Source organism: Camponotus vicinus, unplaced genomic scaffold (assembly GCF_025532165.1).
Source record: "Camponotus vicinus isolate PSW18456_S1 unplaced genomic scaffold, iyCamVici1.0 SCAF_11, whole genome shotgun sequence".
Classification (NCBI taxonomy): Eukaryota; Metazoa; Arthropoda; class Insecta; order Hymenoptera; family Formicidae; genus Camponotus; species Camponotus vicinus.
In genome coordinates this window covers 5685086-5712796 of record NW_028141947.1, presented here as the reverse complement: position 1 = coordinate 5712796, position 27711 = coordinate 5685086, and the positions used below count along the sequence as shown (strand labels likewise).

The 27711-nt window shown below is 42.2% G+C and overlaps 3 protein-coding genes and 1 pseudogene across 3 annotated transcripts; 2 read left to right on the top strand and 2 right to left on the bottom strand.

Annotated features, from left to right (window-relative positions):
• LOC145961982 (uncharacterized) overlaps positions 1–27711 on the bottom strand; it is a 357225-nt pseudogene that overhangs the window by 279495 nt on the left and 50019 nt on the right.
• LOC145961654 (uncharacterized) lies at positions 5107–7123 on the top strand. Its single transcript, XM_083082086.1, has one exon. The coding sequence runs from the start codon at positions 5131–5133 to the stop codon at positions 6523–6525; it is 1395 nt and encodes a 464-aa protein (XP_082938212.1). The 5' UTR covers positions 5107–5130; the 3' UTR covers positions 6526–7123.
• Positions 15239–17255, top strand: LOC145961625 (uncharacterized). Its single transcript, XM_083082049.1, has one exon. The coding sequence runs from the start codon at positions 15263–15265 to the stop codon at positions 16655–16657; it is 1395 nt and encodes a 464-aa protein (XP_082938175.1). The 5' UTR covers positions 15239–15262; the 3' UTR covers positions 16658–17255.
• On the bottom strand, positions 18590–19283 carry LOC145961624 (uncharacterized). The gene has a single exon (XM_083082048.1). It carries the CDS (start codon positions 19215–19217, stop codon positions 18591–18593), a length of 627 nt encoding a protein of 208 aa, XP_082938174.1. The 5' UTR covers positions 19218–19283; the 3' UTR covers position 18590.

The window sequence follows — 27711 nt, the reverse complement described above, 5'->3', positions numbered from 1 at the left end:
TCAGAACGTTGGTTTTACCACAATTCGAGGGGCCGCAAACGATCGCGCGTATAGTAGTCGGTAGCATCGTACCATGCCTGCGCATCTCCGCGTTGTCCTCCATTGATCGTAATCTGTCGTCGCAATTTGTCACGCATATCGTCAAAGGTTGTCGTACGAATCTCATTTTTTCAACACTGCTGATTGGATCGAACGCCTGCCTATTTATAGGTGCGCGAAATCACGAGTCGCTCAGTAGAGAAAAAATGTTCATCCTGCTAACAAATCCTTCCGATATTCGCGATTTGAGCGTCGAACAGCTACAATTTGTGTCGAAAGCAGTTCTATTGAGAACGTGCGGTGATTACGTCCACTACGTGTGGGACAAACTTCCGGAACACATAAAAGCGGATCCGGAGGTTCAGACGTATCGTCGCTGTTACGAACACTACAATCAGCCGTGTCAGGAAACGCACATCGACGGTCCGGCGCCGTTGATAAAGAATTGCGGCGAATGTCAACGAAAATAGGTAGAGGCCTATTAAATCACCGAGCATTGAGAGTCACTGCTCTCGACGCGGCGCTACCAAGTAGCTTATCCGGAATTTCACATCATATAAACTTTCGATTAAGATATTTCAGAAACTAAGATCTTAAGAAAAAATCTAACGGCACTTTTATGATATAATATGAGTACAAGCTTTCGATTGCGACAGTAGTTAGCACTAGGAGAGTTCTAACGCAGGGATCTCAGGGGGGTGAGGGGCGAGGGGATCTCAGCGGCGCGGGGGAATGACGTCACGCAGGATGGAGGGGGGATGACGTCACACGGGACGGAGGGAATTTCGGTGGCGCGGGGGCTGCGGGGCGGGGGACGCACGTATAAACAAAAATGGCGGTATTCCTATGAAGAAGATTTTGGGTCTCTCTCTATTCCTCCCTCTCTCTCGTTCTCTCTTTATCCCTTTATATTTCTATCCCTCTCTCTCTCTCCCTCTCTATCCTTCTATCCCTCTATCTATCTCTTTATCCCTTTTATCTCTCTTTCTCTCTGTATTATCGCAAGTATACAATATTAGTCATAAACTTATATTTTGAGATATTTCGGGGTCCGACGTTTTCGAGCAATCTGTGAATCATAGCGAGAACAACACATTTTTGAGATATTATACAATATTACCAGTTAACAAACAATATAAATAGAAGTATTCTTTGAAGGATTGGGTGGATGGAAATGCGTGCGAAGAAATTACGTCATGATTTTGTTACAATTAAAAAAATATATATAATTTATTTAAATGTGTATGTTTAATAAAAAGTATACAATATAAAAAAATAATAATAATAATATATAAAATAGACCGTCGGGCTATGTTGGGGAAGCCGTTTCTGAAAACAGAAGAAAACATACGCATTTCATTAGTTTAAATTATTTTAATAATTTATTTTAAAATACTTTTGATATATAATAAATTAAGATACTTACAATGTTATCCATCATCTATTTTAATTTGTGCAAATAGGGCACATGTTGCAGGCCAATATTTGATTCAAAGATCTTCTGCACTCTTTGCATGACATATTTTCCAAATGAACATAAGCTATGGTTCTATGTTCTCGAACAGCACTAGTTTCTTCATACTGATCCGGTGCTTCTAGAAAGCATTCGATACAAAATTTTGATCCATTTTCCATGTAGTAATATGAAATGCAACATATCTTTGTTGCTTGGTTGTATGTCATTATTTCAGATATGCTTAAATCTCGCTGTTTCTTTTGTAACCGTTCATCAAGAATATCGACACTATTGTCACTATCATAATCACTGTCCTTCGCCAAGGGTTCTATATCAGATCCATCATCTTCCATCTCTCTCCTCTCTCTCTCCTCTCTCTCTATCTCCATCCGCTCCGCCACAACTGGATCCATCCAATAATCGTAATCATCATCCGTATCGTCGTCGATGATAATTACGTTTTCTTCAGCCATTGCACAAGACTACCGAAACACAGAAGAGCAACGAAAGAAATGATACTCTAGTGCAGCAGAGTCCTCTTCATTATATTTTTTTAACATACACAATATAAATAGAAGTATTCTTTGAAGGATTGGGCGGATGGAAATACGTAGATAACAACACATTTTTGAGATATTTCGGGGTCCGACGTTTTCGAGCAATCTGTGAATCATAGCGAGATAACAACACATTTTCAACCCTAGATTCAGTTACAAAAATTTTTTTCTTTTGTGCCTTCAACAATCTCTGAAAGTTTGTTGGTTGAATATAAGAAGGATCGAAGCGCATCAGATCATAGTACGTGATTTGAAAGCGCATCGACACGACGGTATAGCAAAAGTATAGTCAAAAATTATAGTGTTCTGTCAGAAAGTAGTGTTCTGTCAGTGTTGTGTGATAATATAAAAATGGAAGACGAAGATCACGCGTTGTCATCTGACAGTGATTGCATTAGTGACTGCAGTGAGAACTCCACGGAATTCAGAGAGAAAATAGTGTCTGTTGCGGAAATTAATGCTTTAAACGCACGTAGTACAAAATTTTGTATCATATACTTTTATTATTCCACGGATGGTGCTTTAGCTGTATGTCCTTCGTGTATGATTGCATTGCAAGGCGTGGATAGCCAAATGATGTATGCTGTTCGAAAGCATAAAATTGAGACACTTGATGCGATGGATGGCCGATTCTGTTCAAGTTGTAGCGAGCCGTTGTATATAAGATTTCCGTGCAATATGTGCCCAATTTGCACTCTGTGAAGAAATGGAAAACGTCGAGCAGACTGAATGCGACCTGGTGGAGCGGTCCCGCCAAATTGCCACCTTGGGTGAATATTTTGCATGGCTACAACGATGCAACGAGTACATCGAGTCGCTGGAAGAGCAAAGTCGGATCAAACGACCGCGATTATCGATCGGGAATCGACAATCGCTGATTGCTCGAATCGCGCGACTCGAAGGTGCAAAGACTCGATTGCAGAGACAGTTTATGCCCAGTGGTGGTAATTACAGTGGCGACAATAACGCGGGTGCCGGATGTAGCGCGCATCAAAATGAACTTGTGTGGCGCGAGATTGATACCGCGTTCGATAACCGTATTCTAACCGGTGCTGTGATTAACGCAAACCATATCGAACCTCGTCAATTTCTCGAGGACGCCAAAGATATCGTGCTCGAGCAAGTGCAAGACGTTATAAGAAGATACAACAGTGTAAAATTGAACACTATATTCAACGGTGAATTTGTGTCGGGTGATAAGCGTGCGAATAAAAGTATCAATACGAGAAACTGTGAACTCTTTCGCACGTCTGATTTACACGAGTGGTACGAGCGCAGCGTTATCGAGCCCACTCTAGCATTGCTAGAAGAATTTCAGGAACGCGATAGTGGCTGGGCATTGTCGCGAATACAGAATTTAACTGTAAATATAAATAAGTATAATCCTATGCGCGCGGGATGTTATATTAAATTGCCGCGAGAAATTATGATGAAGAGAGCTGTAATTAATGTACAATCTAGAGACAATGCGTGTTTCGCGTGGGCAGTGGTGGCCGCTCTATACCCCGCTGAAAGAGACACAAATCGGGAATCTTCATATCCCCACTATACGACGGCGTTAAATGTACAAAATATTGAGTTTCCGATGACGTTGAACCAACTAAAAAAGTTTGAACATATAAACAATATCTCCATCAACGTGTACAGCATCGAGAAAGAAAACAGCATTGTCCCGATACGTCTTTCGGAGCAGAAACGGGATAAACACGTCAACCTGTTGTATGTGGAAGACGGTAACAGCGTCGGACATTTCGCATGGATCAAGAACTTATCCCGGCTCGTGAGCTCGCAACTGAGCAAACACAACGGCCAAAGATATATCTGTGATCGGTATGTATAATTTGAATAATTTATGTAATTATAAAATATAATGCATTGCATAAATCTTTAATTTAAATATTCTTTTACAGATGCTTGCACTATTTCGGATCGGAGGACAAGTTGCAGTCACATACGGTAGACTGCGGAAAAATAAACGACTGCGCTATCCGATTGCCGAGCGATAAGGACAAGTGGCTCGAGTTCAACAACTACACGAGGAAAGAGCGGCTTCCATTTGTGATCTATGCCGATTTGGAATGTGCGTTGACAAAGACTGACGAAGAAAAAAATTATCAGCATCATAAGGTATTTAGTATAGCGTATTATATGCATTGTTCGTTCGACGACTCGTTATCCGCGTACCATTCTCGCCGCAGTATTGATTGTATCGCGTGGTTCGCCGAAGAACTTAAAAATTTAGTGTTACGTGTAAAGACTATTTTAATGACTACAAATGTCTCCATGGTAAATTTAACATCGAACGAGTGGGAAAAATTTCACGGCGCAACGCATTGCCATATTTGCGAAAAACCGTTTACGCAAGAAGACGATACACGCGTACGCGATCATTGTCATTTGACCGGACGATATAGGGGTCCCGCGCACTCAAATTGCAATCTAAATTACAAAGAATCATTATATATTCCGATAGTCTTCCACAATTTATCAGGTTACGACGCGCATTTCATTATCGAGGATATAGCCACAGCGTTCGAAGGGGAAATCGAATTACTTCCAATAACCAAGAAAAAATATATATCGTTTACAAAAACTGTTAAAGTTGCACAAGACAATTGGAAAAATTATATAAAATTAAGTTTTATCGATTTGTACAAATTTCTTACGGCAAGTCTCGACAAATTGGCATCTTATCTAGACAAAGACAAATTCAAAATTTTAAAATCAGAATTTCAAAATTTATCTGCAGAAAATTTCAGTTTATTAACACGGAAAGGCGTCTTTCCGTACGAATACGTCGACTCTGTAGATAGGTTGCAAGATACGTGTTTACCACCGCGCGAATCGTTTTACAGTTCTTTGACCGGTGAAACTATATCCGAGAGCGATTACGCGCACGCCGAAAACATCTGGACGCGATTCTCCATTCGAACGCTAGACGAGTATAGCGATTTGTACCTGAAAATCGACGTCTTGTTATTAGCCGATATTTTTGAAAACTTTCGCGATAGTTGCATCAAAAGTTACGGACTCAACCCCGCGTATTATTATACTCTTCCCGGATACACGTGGGATGCCATGTTAAAGCATACAAAGATTACATTCGAATTGCTTACCGACATCGACATGGTCATGTTTATCGAACGCGGTATACGCGGTGGTCTGAGTCAGTGTTCCAACAGATACGCGCGCGCTAATAACAAGTACATGCAACAATCGTACGATCCATCGAAACCATCGTCGTACTTGATGTATTTCGATGTAAATAATTTGTACGGATGGGCAATGTGTCAACCGTTGCCCTATGCCGATTTTCGATGGGTCGACGACGTGTCGAATTTTGACGTAGCATCGATCGCGTTAGATTCGCCTACGGGTTATATCCTCGAAGTCGATCTCGAGTATCCGCAACATCTTCACGATACGCACATTGACCTACCGTTTTGCCCGACACGCGACAAGCCGCCCGGCAAGCGGCAAGACAAACTCCTCGCAACGCTATACGATAAGAAGCGTTACGTGATACACTACCGTAACCTACAGCAATGTACGCGACACGACCTTCGCGTTACAAAAATACATCGCATATTACAATTTACACAATCTCCGTGGCTTCGCAGTTATATCGAATTAAATACACAGTTTAGAACACTCGCGAAAAATGATTTTGAAAAAAATTTATATAAACTGATGAATAACGCGGTATTTGGTAAGACGATGGAAAATGTGCGTAATCGTGTCGATGTAAAATTATTAACAAAGTGGGACGGACGATACGGAGCAGAAGCAATGATAGCGAAACCAAATTTTCATAGTAGAAGCGTCTTTTCGGAAAATTTGGTTGCCATAGAATTACGCAAACTTGAAGTGAAATTTTATAAACCAATCTATGTCGGCATGTGCATACTCGACATTTCTAAAACGTGCTTGTACGAATTTCATCATGAGTACATGTCACCGCTATATCGTGATAAATGCCGGGTAATGTACACCGACACAGACAGTCTTATATACCACATTGAGTGCGAAGATGTCTATGAAAATATGAAACATGATATCGCTAGTTTCGATACGAGCGATTATCCAATTGATAACGCGTACGGTATACCGCTCGTGAATAAAAAAGTACCGGGTTTAATGAAAGATGAAAATAACGGCGCGATAATGACCGAATTCGTCGGGCTTAGAGCAAAAATGTATGCGATGAGAGTGGACGGGAAAAAGGATACGAAGAAGGTTAAAGGTGTCAAAAGTAACGTTGTTGCGAGAACGATAACATTCGACGATTACACGCGGTGTCTGAATGACGAAATAGAAATGACACGACAGCAATCTTGCATAAGATCGAAATTGCACAAAGTGTATACCGTCCGCGAGACGAAAATTGCTCTGAGTCCGTACGATGACAAGCGGTATATCGTACCTGATTCGACCGACACATTACCATGGGGACATTATAGGATACCCTTATAATATAATATATATAATGTAATGTAATATAGTATGTGATATAATGTCAGATATTATTTTTGTATATGTATCTCATATGTATATGTATTTCATATATTGTATTATATACGATTATTGGAAAGGATGTATTAATAAAGATTTTTGTATTTTTATATATTTCATGTATATTTTTTATATGTTGTACATATTTTTTCTTAAATTTAAAAATAAATACAATTTGTATGAATTAAATCACATTGTCCTTATGTATCCAAGAATTGTGCGAATTGTCAAATCCCAACCATTTCACGTAAACCTCGTTACCCCTCCTACGCAGTATTTTCTCCACGAGATACACGTCCGGATAATTCGCGCGATGCAACTCGTACTCGTAGAACGCTCCAGCAATAGATTTTTTGCGATAATCCTCCAGTAGATAGCTTACGGGATTAGTATGTTGTACTTTTGCAATTTTAAACACTTCGGTTGTCCAATTTGGCGTGTAACCTTTCTCGAAAACTGTCTTGTACTTGCTAACGCGTACCGAGTCACCTACTTTGAATTTCGCCGGACCCGCGATATTTACATGGTTGTACACAGTAGCCAAGAGTCTTTCAGCGATCGCGGGAGTAACGTCGACGGGTCGCATACCGATCGTTCGATGCTTGCGCGCGTTGTAATCCGATACGAGTCGCGGCAACGCGCTGATCCACTTGTAAGATCCGTTCAGCGTAAACATCTTCCACATGTCGTTTTTCAGCGTGCGATTGAATCGCTCAACGATCGATGCCTTCAATACCGAATATGTAGAATAGTGATTGATGTCATGTTTCCGCATGAGCCGTTGCATGTCAGCGTTATAAAATTCCTTCCCCATATCAGTCTGTAAGTTTTTCGGACATCTTTTGCTATCTCGAATTATCTCGGCGATAGCGTCAGCTGTCTCGCTTCCACCTTTACTCTTGAGTGGTATGGCCCACGCGTGCTTGCTCAACGCATCTATGACTGTGAGTATGTAGTGGTAACCTCTGTTGAAACGAGAGTACGGACGCATCTCGACAATGTCAGCTTGCCACAGGTCATCGTATCCCCGCACTATGACGTGTCTTCGGGGAAAATTTGTTCTCGCCGGCGCGTGCAATTCGTTCACCAACTGCCGTTTCTCTAAACTATGTTGTTTCTTCACTTCCTCGGTTATTCCCGATCGCCGATCCATCGTTGTTTCGATTCGTCGATCAAACGATGTGTGCCTCGAGTATCACCGTGCGTTTTATCATTCGTTGCTAGACGTTCCTGGCCCGTTCGATAGCCGTTCAAAGCTGTTCGATAGCCGTTCATAGCCGTTCGATAGCCGTTCATAGCTGTTCGATAGCCATTCATAGCTGTTCGATAGCCGTTCCCAACCCGTTCGATAAACCTTTGTAGATGCTCATAGCTGTTCGATAACCGTTCTAGCTGTTTGATAGCCGTTCCCAACCCGTTCGATAAACCTTTGTAGATGTTTAATAATTGTACAATAGCCGTTCCTAAACCGTTCACTACAGCCGCTCATTACAGGTTGATAGCCGTTTCTGAATTAGTGTTAATCGCACGCCGAAGCTCGTTTATCGCAGTCTGCAAAGCTCGCACATCCTTCTCGAACGCAGTCAGCTTCTCGTCTGATTCTTTCTGCTGATTCTTCAACGTTTTAACGCATTGTTCCACGTACAGTTTGTTGACTGCATCGGTATCAGCCTCAGGTTGCGCTACACGGCGAATCTTGCGCGACCTCGCGTCATAGTACGTAGCGACGCGACACAGAGCGTTTTGACGCAAGTAACTTGTCACCGATTTACCCCAATGATCGCTAGTTCTAATTGCTTCATTTCTCTGTTCGAATAATCCAAATTTGTTGATGGGCATTTTTTTCTCGATGCGAGTGACGTCGATCGACTGATTAGTTTCGTCGAGACACCGTTTAATTTATAATAAGGCCGACTTCGCGAAGTTCCTCTATAATCGACAGGATCTCGTTGTCGTGAGCGTTGTGGCCAGCTCGGCGCGAAGCGTTGAGCAATCGTAGACGATCCACTAGCTCGTTGGGATCGTCCCAGTGCACGTAATCGATCTTATTGTCGGTTAGCGTCATCGCGCGAGGCATGAATACTCCCGTACCGCATTTTTTCTTTTTCAATTCGATCGACATCAACGGTGCAATTATGTGTTTATACTTGTATCCCCTGTTGCTCTTTAATTGACCTTGCGCATCATATTGACGTTTATGCGCACTCGTCGCCATTAATATGCTCTTATATTTTTGCATATCGTCCTCAGTGTATATGTCATCATCGGGAATTCTCTTGAAGATCAACTCGTATAATCCAGGTGTACCAATGTACCTCACTTTGTCTATGATTATAGAGTCATCTGCGCCGATGTCGAATCGTTTGTTACCGAGCCACATTTCATTCTCGTCGAAATAGACACCGTACACGTGATCGATCTGGTTTTTTTTATCGCCACTAAGGAGAGCGCCCATGTACTTTTGTGCCAGTGGCCCGAAGTGCTCTCGTAACATTTTTTGACCTTCCAACGTTTGTAACATGTTTCGAACAGATGGTGATTCGAGCGGGTTGCCCGTGGTTTCGAAAACATTTTCGATTGCGAGTGATTCGGGTATCGTAGGTTGTACGATTCTCGTTGTCGCGGACGGTGTGGAGGTTATCAGCGGTTCATCCGATGTATGCGGTGTCGATAAACGATTCGCCTTCAATCGTTGTCTCTTTTTCGGTGTCGTATCCTCCTCCTCCTCCTCCTCTTCCTCTTCCTCCTTGTACCGCTTGATGGGTAACGTTTTAATTATAGCGTCAGCGTTACTCCGGCTCGTTTTTCACCGCGATTAAGCTAGAGTTGTCGACGATTTTTTGTAGTGGCTCGATAATAGGCCTAAAATGGGTCTTGACCGCGATATCGTCGTCGATCTTACCGGTCTTCAAAGCGCGATGTTTCTTGCGGATCGATTCGCTCGTTTTCTCAATCTCCCTCGCAATCTTTTCACGCTCGCGAATATTATCGTTTTCAGCCATGTCGACAGAGTGTGTCGGCAGCGACTAATCGTTTTGCGGTATCGCGAACACGTTAAATCCTTTTCTGTATCGCCCGTTCGTAAATGAGCTGTCCTTATCTATCACTAGGAATCCATACTTTTGTTGCCAACAAGTACGACATAATTCACTGAAATCCCCGTACGACATGTCGGTATTCACGTGATCGTTGTACACGTGTTTCAAGTTGGTACCGTCCTGTTTAAACAAGATCAGCAGGTTCGCGTTGTCGCGTATAAGATGTTTTGGTATTCTCGCGTACGTCTGACAGAGATAGAAGCAGTCGACGTTCGAGTGACGACCCATTGAGAAGTACTCTCTTATCGTATTTTGCTTGTCGCACGCCACGTCATCGAAGACGAAAATCGAGTTTGGACGTGCCTCGCTCGGTGGAATGACGTCACTGTTATTGGAGAACGTAAAATAACCGATTTCGTCAATCGGCGTCAACAAATTCTCCAGATATCGATATTTCGGCTGTTGCAGCGACTTCGAGTACACGTACACGTTCTCGAAACGTACACCATGCGGACTTTCCAGTAGACTTATCAGAACGTTGGTTTTACCACAATTCGAGGGGCCGCAAACGATCGCGCGTATAGTAGTCGGTAGCATCGTACCATGCCTGCGCATCTCCGCGTTGTCCTCCATTGATCGTAATCTGTCGTCGCAATTTGTCACGCATATCGTCAAAGGTTGTCGTACGAATCTCATTTTTTCAACACTGCTGATTGGATCGAACGCCTGCCTATTTATAGGTGCGCGAAATCACGAGTCGCTCAGTAGAGAAAAAATGTTCATCCTGCTAACAAATCCTTCCGATATTCGCGATTTGAGCGTCGAACAGCTACAATTTGTGTCGAAAGCAGTTCTATTGAGAACGTGCGGTGATTACGTCCACTACGTGTGGGACAAACTTCCGGAACACATAAAAGCGGATCCGGAGGTTCAGACGTATCGTCGCTGTTACGAACACTACAATCAGCCGTGTCAGGAAACGCACATCGACGGTCCGGCGCCGTTGATAAAGAATTGCGGCGAATGTCAACGAAAATAGGTAGAGGCCTATTAAATCACCGAGCATTGAGAGTCACTGCTCTCGACGCGGCGCTACCAAGTAGCTTATCCGGAATTTCACATCATATAAACTTTCGATTAAGATATTTCAGAAACTAAGATCTTAAGAAAAAATCTAACGGCACTTTTATGATATAATATGAGTACAAGCTTTCGATTGCGACAGTAGTTAGCACTAGGAGAGTTCTAACGCAGGGATCTCAGGGGGGTGAGGGGCGAGGGGATCTCAGCGGCGCGGGGGAATGACGTCACGCAGGATGGAGGGGGGATGACGTCACACGGGACGGAGGGAATTTCGGTGGCGCGGGGGCTGCGGGGCGGGGGACGCACGTATAAACAAAAATGGCGGTATTCCTATGAAGAAGATTTTGGGTCTCTCTCTATTCCTCCCTCTCTCTCGTTCTCTCTTTATCCCTTTATATTTCTATCCCTCTCTCTCTCTCCCTCTCTATCCTTCTATCCCTCTATCTATCTCTTTATCCCTTTTATCTCTCTTTCTCTCTGTATTATCGCAAGTATACAATATTAGTCATAAACTTATATTTTGAGATATTTCGGGGTCCGACGTTTTCGAGCAATCTGTGAATCATAGCGAGAACAACACATTTTTGAGATATTATACAATATTACCAGTTAACAAACAATATAAATAGAAGTATTCTTTGAAGGATTGGGTGGATGGAAATGCGTGCGAAGAAATTACGTCATGATTTTGTTACAATTAAAAAAATATATATAATTTATTTAAATGTGTATGTTTAATAAAAAGTATACAATATAAAAAAATAATAATAATAATATATAAAATAGACCGTCGGGCTATGTTGGGGAAGCCGTTTCTGAAAACAGAAGAAAACATACGCATTTCATTAGTTTAAATTATTTTAATAATTTATTTTAAAATACTTTTGATATATAATAAATTAAGATACTTACAATGTTATCCATCATCTATTTTAATTTGTGCAAATAGGGCACATGTTGCAGGCCAATATTTGATTCAAAGATCTTCTGCACTCTTTGCATGACATATTTTCCAAATGAACATAAGCTATGGTTCTATGTTCTCGAACAGCACTAGTTTCTTCATACTGATCCGGTGCTTCTAGAAAGCATTCGATACAAAATTTTGATCCATTTTCCATGTAGTAATATGAAATGCAACATATCTTTGTTGCTTGGTTGTATGTCATTATTTCAGATATGCTTAAATCTCGCTGTTTCTTTTGTAACCGTTCATCAAGAATATCGACACTATTGTCACTATCATAATCACTGTCCTTCGCCAAGGGTTCTATATCAGATCCATCATCTTCCATCTCTCTCCTCTCTCTCTCCTCTCTCTCTATCTCCATCCGCTCCGCCACAACTGGATCCATCCAATAATCGTAATCATCATCCGTATCGTCGTCGATGATAATTACGTTTTCTTCAGCCATTGCACAAGACTACCGAAACACAGAAGAGCAACGAAAGAAATGATACTCTAGTGCAGCAGAGTCCTCTTCATTATATTTTTTTAACATACACAATATAAATAGAAGTATTCTTTGAAGGATTGGGCGGATGGAAATACGTAGATAACAACACATTTTTGAGATATTTCGGGGTCCGACGTTTTCGAGCAATCTGTGAATCATAGCGAGATAACAACACATTTTCAACCCTAGGTTCAGTTACAAAAATTTTTTTCTTTTGTGCCTTCAACAATCTCTGAAAGTTTGTTGGTTGAATATAAGAAGGATCGAAGCGCATCAGATCATAGTACGTGATTTGAAAGCGCATCGACACGACGGTATAGCAAAAGTATAGTCAAAAATTATAGTGTTCTGTCAGAAAGTAGTGTTCTGTCAGTGTTGTGTGATAATATAAAAATGGAAGACGAAGATCACGCGTTGTCATCTGACAGTGATTGCATTAGTGACTGCAGTGAGAACTCCACGGAATTCAGAGAGAAAATAGTGTCTGTTGCGGAAATTAATGCTTTAAACGCACGTAGTACAAAATTTTGTATCATATACTTTTATTATTCCACGGATGGTGCTTTAGCTGTATGTCCTTCGTGTATGATTGCATTGCAAGGCGTGGATAGCCAAATGATGTATGCTGTTCGAAAGCATAAAATTGAGACACTTGATGCGATGGATGGCCGATTCTGTTCAAGTTGTAGCGAGCCGTTGTATATAAGATTTCCGTGCAATATGTGCCCAATTTGCACTCTGTGAAGAAATGGAAAACGTCGAGCAGACTGAATGCGACCTGGTGGAGCGGTCCCGCCAAATTGCCACCTTGGGTGAATATTTTGCATGGCTACAACGATGCAACGAGTACATCGAGTCGCTGGAAGAGCAAAGTCGGATCAAACGACCGCGATTATCGATCGGGAATCGACAATCGCTGATTGCTCGAATCGCGCGACTCGAAGGTGCAAAGACTCGATTGCAGAGACAGTTTATGCCCAGTGGTGGTAATTACAGTGGCGACAATAACGCGGGTGCCGGATGTAGCGCGCATCAAAATGAACTTGTGTGGCGCGAGATTGATACCGCGTTCGATAACCGTATTCTAACCGGTGCTGTGATTAACGCAAACCATATCGAACCTCGTCAATTTCTCGAGGACGCCAAAGATATCGTGCTCGAGCAAGTGCAAGACGTTATAAGAAGATACAACAGTGTAAAATTGAACACTATATTCAACGGTGAATTTGTGTCGGGTGATAAGCGTGCGAATAAAAGTATCAATACGAGAAACTGTGAACTCTTTCGCACGTCTGATTTACACGAGTGGTACGAGCGCAGCGTTATCGAGCCCACTCTAGCATTGCTAGAAGAATTTCAGGAACGCGATAGTGGCTGGGCATTGTCGCGAATACAGAATTTAACTGTAAATATAAATAAGTATAATCCTATGCGCGCGGGATGTTATATTAAATTGCCGCGAGAAATTATGATGAAGAGAGCTGTAATTAATGTACAATCTAGAGACAATGCGTGTTTCGCGTGGGCAGTGGTGGCCGCTCTATACCCCGCTGAAAGAGACACAAATCGGGAATCTTCATATCCCCACTATACGACGGCGTTAAATGTACAAAATATTGAGTTTCCGATGACGTTGAACCAACTAAAAAAGTTTGAACATATAAACAATATCTCCATCAACGTGTACAGCATCGAGAAAGAAAACAGCATTGTCCCGATACGTCTTTCGGAGCAGAAACGGGATAAACACGTCAACCTGTTGTATGTGGAAGACGGTAACAGCGTCGGACATTTCGCATGGATCAAGAACTTATCCCGGCTCGTGAGCTCGCAACTGAGCAAACACAACGGCCAAAGATATATCTGTGATCGGTATGTATAATTTGAATAATTTATGTAATTATAAAATATAATGCATTGCATAAATCTTTAATTTAAATATTCTTTTACAGATGCTTGCACTATTTCGGATCGGAGGACAAGTTGCAGTCACATACGGTAGACTGCGGAAAAATAAACGACTGCGCTATCCGATTGCCGAGCGATAAGGACAAGTGGCTCGAGTTCAACAACTACACGAGGAAAGAGCGGCTTCCATTTGTGATCTATGCCGATTTGGAATGTGCGTTGACAAAGACTGACGAAGAAAAAAATTATCAGCATCATAAGGTATTTAGTATAGCGTATTATATGCATTGTTCGTTCGACGACTCGTTATCCGCGTACCATTCTCGCCGCAGTATTGATTGTATCGCGTGGTTCGCCGAAGAACTTAAAAATTTAGTGTTACGTGTAAAGACTATTTTAATGACTACAAATGTCTCCATGGTAAATTTAACATCGAACGAGTGGGAAAAATTTCACGGCGCAACGCATTGCCATATTTGCGAAAAACCGTTTACGCAAGAAGACGATACACGCGTACGCGATCATTGTCATTTGACCGGACGATATAGGGGTCCCGCGCACTCAAATTGCAATCTAAATTACAAAGAATCATTATATATTCCGATAGTCTTCCACAATTTATCAGGTTACGACGCGCATTTCATTATCGAGGATATAGCCACAGCGTTCGAAGGGGAAATCGAATTACTTCCAATAACCAAGGAAAAATATATATCGTTTACAAAAACTGTTAAAGTTGCACAAGACAATTGGAAAAATTATATAAAATTAAGTTTTATCGATTTGTACAAATTTCTTACGGCAAGTCTCGACAAATTGGCATCTTATCTAGACAAAGACAAATTCAAAATTTTAAAATCAGAATTTCAAAATTTATCTGCAGAAAATTTCAGTTTATTAACACGGAAAGGCGTCTTTCCGTACGAATACGTCGACTCTGTAGATAGGTTGCAAGATACGTGTTTACCACCGCGCGAATCGTTTTACAGTTCTTTGACCGGTGAAACTATATCCGAGAGCGATTACGCGCACGCCGAGAACATCTGGACGCGATTCTCCATTCGAACGCTAGACGAGTATAGCGATTTGTACCTGAAAATCGACGTCTTGTTATTAGCCGATATTTTTGAAAACTTTCGCGATAGTTGCATCAAAAGTTACGGACTCAACCCCGCGTATTATTATACTCTTCCCGGATACACGTGGGATGCCATGTTAAAGCATACAAAGATTACATTCGAATTGCTTACCGACATCGACATGGTCATGTTTATCGAACGCGGTATACGCGGTGGTCTGAGTCAGTGTTCCAACAGATACGCGCGCGCTAATAACAAGTACATGCAACAATCGTACGATCCATCGAAACCATCGTCGTACTTGATGTATTTCGATGTAAATAATTTGTACGGATGGGCAATGTGTCAACCGTTGCCCTATGCCGATTTTCGATGGGTCGACGACGTGTCGAATTTTGACGTAGCATCGATCGCGTTAGATTCGCCTACGGGTTATATCCTCGAAGTCGATCTCGAGTATCCGCAACATCTTCACGATACGCACATTGACCTACCGTTTTGCCCGACACGCGACAAGCCGCCCGGCAAGCGGCAAGACAAACTCCTCGCAACGCTATACGATAAGAAGCGTTACGTGATACACTACCGTAACCTACAGCAATGTACGCGACACGACCTTCGCGTTACAAAAATACATCGCATATTACAATTTACACAATCTCCGTGGCTTCGCAGTTATATCGAATTAAATACACAGTTTAGAACACTCGCGAAAAATGATTTTGAAAAAAATTTATATAAACTGATGAATAACGCGGTATTTGGTAAGACGATGGAAAATGTGCGTAATCGTGTCGATGTAAAATTATTAACAAAGTGGGACGGACGATACGGAGCAGAAGCAATGATAGCGAAACCAAATTTTCATAGTAGAAGCGTCTTTTCGGAAAATTTGGTTGCCATAGAATTACGCAAACTTGAAGTGAAATTTTATAAACCAATCTATGTCGGCATGTGCATACTCGACATTTCTAAAACGTGCTTGTACGAATTTCATCATGAGTACATGTCACCGCTATATCGTGATAAATGCCGGGTAATGTACACCGACACAGACAGTCTTATATACCACATTGAGTGCGAAGATGTCTATGAAAATATGAAACATGATATCGCTAGTTTCGATACGAGCGATTATCCAATTGATAACGCGTACGGTATACCGCTCGTGAATAAAAAAGTACCGGGTTTAATGAAAGATGAAAATAACGGCGCGATAATGACCGAATTCGTCGGGCTTAGAGCAAAAATGTATGCGATGAGAGTGGACGGGAAAAAGGATACGAAGAAGGTTAAAGGTGTCAAAAGTAACGTTGTTGCGAGAACGATAACATTCGACGATTACACGCGGTGTCTGAATGACGAAATAGAAATGACACGACAGCAATCTTGCATAAGATCGAAATTGCACAAAGTGTATACCGTCCGCGAGACGAAAATTGCTCTGAGTCCGTACGATGACAAGCGGTATATCGTACCTGATTCGACCGACACATTACCATGGGGACATTATAGGATACCCTTATAATATAATATATATAATGTAATGTAATATAGTATGTGATATAATGTCAGATATTATTTTTGTATATGTATCTCATATGTATATGTATTTCATATATTGTATTATATACGATTATTGGAAAGGATGTATTAATAAAGATTTTTGTATTTTTATATATTTCATGTATATTTTTTATATGTTGTACATATTTTTTCTTAAATTTAAAAATAAATACAATTTGTATGAATTAAATCACATTGTCCTTATGTATCCAAGAATTGTGCGAATTGTCAAATCCCAACCATTTCACGTAAACCTCGTTACCCCTCCTACGCAGTATTTTCTCCACGAGATACACGTCCGGATAATTCGCGCGATGCAACTCGTACTCGTAGAACGCTCCAGCAATAGATTTTTTGCGATAATCCTCCAGTAGATAGCTTACGGGATTAGTATGTTGTACTTTTGCAATTTTAAACACTTCGGTTGTCCAATTTGGCGTGTAACCTTTCTCGAAAACTGTCTTGTACTTGCTAACGCGTACCGAGTCACCTACTTTGAATTTCGCCGGACCCGCGATATTTACATGGTTGTACACAGTAGCCAAGAGTCTTTCAGCGATCGCGGGAGTAACGTCGACGGGTCGCATACCGATCGTTCGATGCTTGCGCGCGTTGTAATCCGATACGAGTCGCGGCAACGCGCTGATCCACTTGTAAGATCCGTTCAGCGTAAACATCTTCCACATGTCGTTTTTCAGCGTGCGATTGAATCGCTCAACGATCGATGCCTTCAATACCGAATATGTAGAATAGTGATTGATGTCATGTTTCCGCATGAGCCGTTGCATGTCAGCGTTATAAAATTCCTTCCCCATATCAGTCTGTAAGTTTTTCGGACATCTTTTGCTATCTCGAATTATCTCGGCGATAGCGTCAGCTGTCTCGCTTCCACCTTTACTCTTGAGTGGTATGGCCCACGCGTGCTTGCTCAACGCATCTATGACTGTGAGTATGTAGTGGTAACCTCTGTTGAAACGAGAGTACGGACGCATCTCGACAATGTCAGCTTGCCACAGGTCATCGTATCCCCGCACTATGACGTGTCTTCGGGGAAAATTTGTTCTCGCCGGCGCGTGCAATTCGTTCACCAACTGCCGTTTCTCTAAACTATGTTGTTTCTTCACTTCCTCGGTTATTCCCGATCGCCGATCCATCGTTGTTTCGATTCGTCGATCAAACGATGTGTGCCTCGAGTATCACCGTGCGTTTTATCATTCGTTGCTAGACGTTCCTGGCCCGTTCGATAGCCGTTCAAAGCTGTTCGATAGCCGTTCATAGCCGTTCGATAGCCGTTCATAGCTGTTCGATAGCCATTCATAGCTGTTCGATAGCCGTTCCCAACCCGTTCGATAAACCTTTGTAGATGCTCATAGCTGTTCGATAACCGTTCTAGCTGTTTGATAGCCGTTCCCAACCCGTTCGATAAACCTTTGTAGATGTTTAATAATTGTACAATAGCCGTTCCTAAACCGTTCACTACAGCCGCTCATTACAGGTTGATAGCCGTTTCTGAATTAGTGTTAATCGCACGCCGAAGCTCGTTTATCGCAGTCTGCAAAGCTCGCACATCCTTCTCGAACGCAGTCAGCTTCTCGTCTGATTCTTTCTGCTGATTCTTCAACGTTTTAACGCATTGTTCCACGTACAGTTTGTTGACTGCATCGGTATCAGCCTCAGGTTGCGCTACACGGCGAATCTTGCGCGACCTCGCGTCATAGTACGTAGCGACGCGACACAGAGCGTTTTGACGCAAGTAACTTGTCACCGATTTACCCCAATGATCGCTAGTTCTAATTGCTTCATTTCTCTGTTCGAATAATCCAAATTTGTTGATGGGCATTTTTTTCTCGATGCGAGTGACGTCGATCGACTGATTAGTTTCGTCGAGACACCGTTTAATTTATAATAAGGCCGACTTCGCGAAGTTCCTCTATAATCGACAGGATCTCGTTGTCGTGAGCGTTGTGGCCAGCTCGGCGCGAAGCGTCGAGCAATCGTAGACGATCCACTAGCTCGTTGGGATCGTCCCAGTGCACGTAATCGATCTTATTGTCGGTTAGCGTCATCGCGCGAGGCATGAATACTCCCGTACCGCATTTTTTCTTTTTCAATTCGATCGACATCAACGGTGCAATTATGTGTTTATACTTGTATCCCCTGTTGCTCTTTAATTGACCTTGCGCATCATATTGACGTTTATGCGCACTCGTCGCCATTAATATGCTCTTATATTTTTGCATATCGTCCTCAGTGTATATGTCATCATCGGGAATTCTCTTGAAGATCAACTCGTATAATCCAGGTGTACCAATGTACCTCACTTTGTCTATGATTATAGAGTCATCTGCGCCGATGTCGAATCGTTTGTTACCGAGCCACATTTCATTCTCGTCGAAATAGACACCGTACACGTGATCGATCTGGTTTTTTTTATCGCCACTAAGGAGAGCGCCCATGTACTTTTGTGCCAGTGGCCCGAAGTGCTCTCGTAACATTTTTTGACCTTCCAACGTTTGTAACATGTTTCGAACAGATGGTGATTCGAGCGGGTTGCCCGTGGTTTCGAAAACATTTTCGATTGCGAGTGATTCGGGTATCGTAGGTTGTACGATTCTCGTTGTCGCGGACGGTGTGGAGGTTATCAGCGGTTCATCCGATGTATGCGGTGTCGATAAACGATTCGCCTTCAATCGTTGTCTCTTTTTCGGTGTCGTATCCTCCTCCTCCTCCTCCTCTTCCTCTTCCTCCTTGTACCGCTTGATGGGTAACGTTTTAATTATAGCGTCAGCGTTACTCCGGCTCGTTTTTCACCGCGATTAAGCTAGAGTTGTCGACGATTTTTTGTAGTGGCTCGATAATAGGCCTAAAATGGGTCTTGACCGCGATATCGTCGTCGATCTTACCGGTCTTCAAAGCGCGATGTTTCTTGCGGATCGATTCGCTCGTTTTCTCAATCTCCCTCGCAATCTTTTCACGCTCGCGAATATTATCGTTTTCAGCCATGTCGACAGAGTGTGTCGGCAGCGACTAATCGTTTTGCGGTATCGCGAACACGTTAAATCCTTTTCTGTATCGCCCGTTCGTAAATGAGCTGTCCTTATCTATCACTAGGAATCCATACTTTTGTTGCCAACAAGTACGACATAATTCACTGAAATCCCCGTACGACATGTCGGTATTCACGTGATCGTTGTACACGTGTTTCAAGTTGGTACCGTCCTGTTTAAACAAGATCAGCAGGTTCGCGTTGTCGCGTATAAGATGTTTTGGTATTCTCGCGTACGTCTGACAGAGATAGAAGCAGTCGACGTTCGAGTGACGACCCATTGAGAAGTACTCTCTTATCGTATTTTGCTTGTCGCACGCCACGTCATCGAAGACGAAAATCGAGTTTGGACGTGCCTCGCTCGGTGGAATGACGTCACTGTTATTGGAGAACGTAAAATAACCGATTTCGTCAATCGGCGTCAACAAATTCTCCAGATATCGATATTTCGGCTGTTGCAGCGACTTCGAGTACACGTACACGTTCTCGAAACGTACACCATGCGGACTTTCCAGTAGACTTATCAGAACGTTGGTTTTACCACAATTCGAGGGGCCGCAAACGATCGCGCGTATAGTAGTCGGTAGCATCGTACCATGCCTGCGCATCTCCGCGTTGTCCTCCATTGATCGTAATCTGTCGTCGCAATTTGTCACGCATATCGTCAAAGGTTGTCGTACGAATCTCATTTTTTCAACACTGCTGATTGGATCGAACGCCTGCCTATTTATAGGTGCGCGAAATCACGAGTCGCTCAGTAGAGAAAAAATGTTCATCCTGCTAACAAATCCTTCCGATATTCGCGATTTGAGCGTCGAACAGCTACAATTTGTGTCGAAAGCAGTTCTATTGAGAACGTGCGGTGATTACGTCCACTACGTGTGGGACAAACTTCCGGAACACATAAAAGCGGATCCGGAGGTTCAGACGTATCGTCGCTGTTACGAACACTACAATCAGCCGTGTCAGGAAACGCACATCGACGGTCCGGCGCCGTTGATAAAGAATTGCGGCGAATGTCAACGAAAATAGGTAGAGGCCTATTAAATCACGCGATAAACGCACTTCCGATCGAATTCCATATTCCCGGCTATCAGTTTTGCGGACCAGGCACGCGGTTGCAAAAGCGATTAGTCAGAGGCGATCGAGGTGTCAACCCATTGGACGCGGCGTGTCGCGAACACGATATAGCATACTCTCGGAGCAACGATCTCACCGAGAGACACGCGGCGGATAGGATACTCGCTGAGAAAGCGCGGAATCGCATCGTTGCGAAAGATTCGACTCTCGGTGAGAGAGCCGCCGCCACAACTGTCTGGGCAGCGATGAAAGCCAAGACGAAGCTCGGTATGGGTCTGAAGACGAAGACGAAGAAAAAAACGGTGAAGAAACGGATACTTCCGGTAGCGAAATGCGGCGGTGTATTGCCGATTCTACCAATGTTGGGTGCGCTCGGATCCCTGATCGATGGAGCGGCTGGTGTAGCGAAAGTGGTGAACGACGGAAAAGCCGCGCAACGTCAGTTGCAAGAGATGCTACGTCACAATCGCGCCATGGAAGGTCACGGATTATATCTCGCTCCTTACAAATACGGACGAGGAGCCTCAACAAGGAGAAAAAAAAAACGTCAAAAAGACGCTAAAAATGTCGCAGGGCGCAACTACCAACGTACAATTGCTACAATTGGCAAAACGTATGCGCATTCCATATTTTAGAGATGTTTTCATGCGCGACTCTTTACCGATCGGTGGTATATATCGAAACGAGAGCGGCATCGTAAATTTGGATAGCGTCGAAGGACCAGGTACTCATTGGGTAGCGTATGCAAAGAGGGGGAATCGCGCTATATATTTCGACAGTTTCGGCAATCTTCGACCGCCGAATGAATTGGTGCGATATCTCGGACGAAACGTAACGAAGATACAGTACAATTACACACCTGTTCAAACTTACGATCAGAGCATCTGCGGACAATTGTGCTTGCAGTTTCTTCGAACGGTCGATGCATGTGAATTTAAAGACAGATATTGCGCTATTTAACTCAGTATTCGTTAAACAGTTTCGTCGACATGTCTATGACATTCACGTTGACTGGGAAGAGTAGCGTTCTCACGGCAAACTTCTTTCCCACCGTAGATTTGAGCGACGGCGAATACGAGCTCGGTCTAACGGATTTTGAGACTTATCACACGATACCGAATGTGAATTCCTCGAATAATAAATTTTACTTTGGCAAAGACGACGAAGAAATTACGATTCCCGAGGGATCGTATGAGTTGCAAAATATACATGAATTTTTGAAACATGCAATTTCACGGAAACATCGCGATGAGAAACACATTGACGGCGATGACTATGAAGATGATGATGAATATCCGATAGTGCTCCGCGCTAATTACAATACAATGAGGAGCGAGATCAAATGTGCCTACAGAATAAACTTTACCAAACCCGTCAACATTGGATCGCTGCTAGGATTCTCGAATCGTATTCTCGAGCCGCGAAAATGGTACGAATCAAACATGCCGATTAACATTCTCAACGTGAATATTATCCGTATAGAGTGTAACGTGACCGCGGGTGCGTACAACAACGGCATACTCGTTCATACGATACATGAATTTTCACCGAGGGTACCACCGGGATATAAGATATCGGAAACGCCTGCACAGATCATTTACCTGCTGATCATCGCGCGGAGCATTACGGATTTAACGTTACGCGTTGTCGACCAGAACGGACGATTGCTCGATTTTCGAGGAGAAGAGATCACCGTAAGATTGCATGTACGTATGCGACGTATGAGATGCTCGTATTGAACGGATCGAAAGACGTGAGAGATAACGCAATCTTTACGAGACCAGCAACACCACCACCAACAACAACAACAACAACAACAACGTCGACGTTTGCTAATATCAAATCATCCAAGAAAAAGAAACTCAGCGCATCGAACGTTGCGTTTTTACAATCTTTGGGATTTGCGGTGCGAAACAGCTGAACGATGACCGACATTCTCAACATCGGTGATGAACCGATCTTTGACAATCGTATCGTCAAGATCGAGACTCACACGTATAACCCGTTCGCCAATACAACGTTCGGACACAGTGACGAGATAAGAATACCCATACAACAACAGGATCTGTATACGCTGCCGTACGAGAGTTTCCTATACATCGAGGGACAACTAACGGGGAAAAAAACAGCAACAGTTGAAGGAGAAAGTGATGTGATACTGGGACATAATTGCGTCGCATTCATGTTCGATGAGATTCGATACGAACTCGATGGCGTTGAGATTGATCGCAATAGAAACGTAGGAATAACTACTACGCTCAAAAACTATGTAACGGTATTATCCGATAGAATTGTGATTATGAAAAACGCCGGCTGGGAGCCGCCGACCTATTCGCATGGACATTTCAATTTTTGCGTACCGCTCCACATGTTATTGGGATTTTGCGAGGATTATAAACGAGTGGTGATTAACGCTCGTCACGAATTGATCTTAATACGATCGCGCAACGATAATAATTGTCTGGTTGGAAGTTCAACGCTGGAGCCTGTGATGACCATATTCAAGATACAATGGCGAATGCCTCACGTGCTGTTGAGCGAGATCGAAAAACTGTCGATGCTGCGTGCTCTGGAAAGCGGACGATATCTCAGCATGGGTTTTCGCTCGTGGGATCTGTACGAGTATCCGCTATTGCAGCTTACAACGAAGCATTCGTGGGCCATTAAGACCTCGACTCAGCTGGAGAAACCACGCTACGTTGTCTTCGCCCTGCAAACAGGCCGGAAGAATGCCTTGTCTAAGAATGTATCTCAATTCGACGACTGCAAATTGATCAATGTGAAACTCTATCTGAACTCGGAATGTTATCCGTACGACGATATGAACCTGGATTTCGATAAAAGCAGATGGTCCATTCTGTACGACACGTACGCGCGCTTCTGCAAGAACTATTACGGATACGAGTATCTCGAGCCGAGTCTCTCCGTCTATACGTTTCAACAACTCGGTCCGTTCGTGATTATCGATTGTTCTCGACAAAACGAATCGGTCAAGAGCGCAACGGTGGATGTGAGATTGGAATTCGAATGTAAGGAGAACGTACCGGCGAATACCACTGCGTACTGTCTCATCATACACGATCGTGTGATCCAGTACAATCCGTTGACCAACGTTGTACGCAAAATCACCTAAGCGATAACATCGACACAAGAGAGGGGAGGAGGAGGAGGAGGAGGATATAAATCAAAGTGCTGCGAGATGATTTTAGAGTTTGCCATTCCTCTCGACTGACGTATCGAAGAGAGAAAGAGAGAGATCTCGTCATGTCTATACCAACGTTTGTGGATCTGCAAGGATTTATTGTCGGGAGAAATTTTGTCGTGAAGGACGCTGCGGTTCTGAGGAAGGGATATGTTCTCTCGCATTATTTTTTCGCAAGTCCTGTACCGTGGAGCGTGCTAACAAAATCTGAGCGATGTCAAGTCTCATGGGTGATTAGAAATCATCACGGATTACAATGGGAAGACGGAAACGTTCCGTATGGCTCAGCGTGTAATTACAACAGCTATCGTTGGTACGATACACGAAGAAGAAGAAGAAGAATCGTCTGTCGTGTACGTTAAAGGACTTGAAAAGCGAAAATGGTTGACCGATATACTAGGCGATGTGGGAAACGGCTATATTATTGAAACTTTGGATGCTGACTATGAAGATATTGATTCTCTAAATAAATTAGATATTACCAATAGTATGCGATGTGGAAAACATGTTAAGAATTGTGCATTACAAAATGTATTTAAAATATTTAACTGGTGGTCGCAACGCCTGAAAGAATTGCAAGAAAATAAAATATGTAAACATTAATATGTTTTATCTCTTATTTCCCTTCCCTAAACCTTTCCATGCGTTTCTAAGAATTTTTTGTCTGAGCGTTATCTCCCCTTCTCCTAAAACTCAAAACGTTAGAAGTATTAATCCCTCCACCACATTATACTTTTGGAAGATGAGCGTCATCTATACTCGGTTATTTCTTATACGATCAGTGTCGCGTTAACACCGCTCTCGTGGTTCACTTTTCATAACTCCCAGAGAAATGTACTACGTCGAAAGAAGCAGCAGCGGTAGCGGCGTCGGAAGACGCGTGAATAATTACGTATCGAGTCGTGATAAAACTCGATCGTTTGAGAACAAATGTGACGAGTAAGTTTTTCGTTTAACTTCTTTCTATTTTTATATTTTTACAAATTGTATTACTATTATTTAATTTTAATTTTTCTGTAGCATTTCGTTGGAACGTCGTGCGGTTCGTATACTAGGTAGACGATACGCATTGACAGCTACGGGATTCAAATTCCTCGACATTAGTATCAACGTGGGTCCACCGAGTTACGTGGAGATTGCCATAGGAGATCATGAGGAAAGGAACTGATATTATCTCTCGAAACGTGGAAGGGACTCTACGAGCAACGTCGTAATATTCAAAATTTCCTTCGGAACGACTCTAAAGATGACTTCAATTTCATAAGCGTTGGACCGCTAACAGTGAGAGTTCGTACGATTAACGACGTCAAACTCATAAGTCTCGAATCTTCAAACGTATGCTTGATGATGGTCGAATCGACGTTACATCGTATGTTCGATCTCGATCACTGCATAGATGTAACTTTTGATCGATTGGATAAAATTATCCAAACAGTTGATGTCAAGTTTACGCAATTCTCCAATATCGCGTCCACTGTAATAAATCCGAAAGAAATATCAAATGTAATAGGCGCGAGTGCTGCTTTCAACAAGCATCAACTCGTCGATTGCGAACTGGCAGCTTTAGTTTTTAGTCCATAGTACGTAAGAAAAATATATAAAATATAAATAAAGAGTTTTAAGTCAAAATCATGAGGTAATTTCTTCGCACGCATTTCCATCCACCCAATCCTTCAAAGAATATTTCTATTTATATTGTTTGTTAACTGGTAATATTGTATACTTGCGATAATACAGAGATGACAGAGAGAGATAAAAGGGATAAAGAGAGAAAGAGAGAGGGATATTCAGAGATTGTTGGAGGCACAAAAGAAAAATTCTTTTGTAACTGAACCTAGGGTTGAAAATGTGTTGTTATCTCTCTATGATTCATAGATTGCTCGAAAACGTCGGACCCCGAAATATTTCAAAAAATGTGTTGTTATCTACGTACTTCCATCCGCCCAATTCTCCAAAGAATACTTCTATTTATATTGTGTATGTTAAAAAAAATATAATGAAGAGGACTCTGCTGCACTAGAGTATCATTTCTTTCGTTGCTCTTCTGTGTTTCGGTGGTTTTGTGCAATGGCTGAAGAAAACATAATTATCATCGACGACGATACGGATGATGATTACGATTGGATGGATCCAGTTGTGGCGGAGAGGATGGAGATAGAGAGAGAGGAGAGAGAGAGGAGAGAGATGGAAGATGATAATCTCTATGAATCAGACGAGGAAATAGAAATAGAACCCATAGCAGACAGTGTTTATGAGAGTGATAGTAGTGATGAACTAATACACACTAAACATCGAAATTTAGACTTGACTGAAATAATGGCATTGGATCACACGAAGATATGTTGTATATCTTACTACTATGTGAAAGATGAGTCCAAATATTATACCGAGTGCTTCTACAGATTATCATTCCTGTTCTTAGAAGCTGGTTTTGTTCGGGAACATAGATGCACATATTATGAACATTTGGAAAATATGTCATGCAAAGAGTGCAGAAGATCTTTGAATCAAATATTGGCCTGCAACATGTGCCCTATTTGCACAAATTAAAATAGATGATGGATAACATTGTAAGTATCTTAATTTATTATATATCAAAAGTATTTTAAAATAAATTATTAAAATAATTTAAACTAATGAAATGCGTATGTTTTCTTCTGTTTTCAGAAACGGCTTCCCCAACATAGCCCGACGGTCTATTTTATATATTATTATTATTATTTTTTTATATTGTATACTTTTTATTAAACACACACATTTAAATAAATTATATATATATTTTTAATTGTAACAAAATCATGACGTAATTTCTTCGCACGCATTTCCATCCACCCAATCCTTCAAAGAATACTTCTATTTATATTGTTTGTTAACTGGTAATATTGTATAATATCTCAAAAATGTGTTGTTATCTCGCTATGATTCACAGATTGCTCGAAAACGTCGGACCCCGAAATATCTCAAAATATAAGTTTATGACTAATATTGTATACTTGCGATAATACAGAGAGAAAGAGAGATAAAAGGGATAAAGAGATAGATAGAGGGATGGAGAGGGAGAGAGAGAGGGATAGAAATATAAAGGGATAAAGAGAGAGCGAGAGAGAGGGAGGAATAGAGAGAGACCCAAAATCTTCTTCATAGGAATACCGCCATTTTTGTTTATACGTGCGTCCCCCGCCCCGCAGCCCCCGCGCCATCAAAATTCCCTCCGTCCCGCGTGACGTCATCCCCCCTCCATCCTGCGTGACGTCATTCCCCCGCGCCGCTGAGATCCCCTCGCCCCTCACCCCCCTGAGATCCCTGCGTTAGAACTCTCCTAGTGCTAACTACTTGCGACCTGTTTGAATAAAATCGGTGCAGTCAATCCTGAGAAATGATGATCGAATATCAGAATTGTGACATTTTTCGTTCTTTCTCTTCCTTTTTCAGGTTCAGACTCACGTACATAGCTCGCACGCACACACGCAAAGCGAGTTTGTCCCTCAAGCGGTGTTCACACCGCTGCGTATACGATTGTTGCTTCGATATGTACAATGCTTAAACACAGATTAATAATAAATAAATGAAAATGATAAAAATAAAAATAATAATAATAAATAAATAAGTAAATAAATAAAATTATAGTGCGGAACAAGGAAGAGAAGTGACATATTAAAGGTTATTATCAAGCGACGCGGTAGCGTCG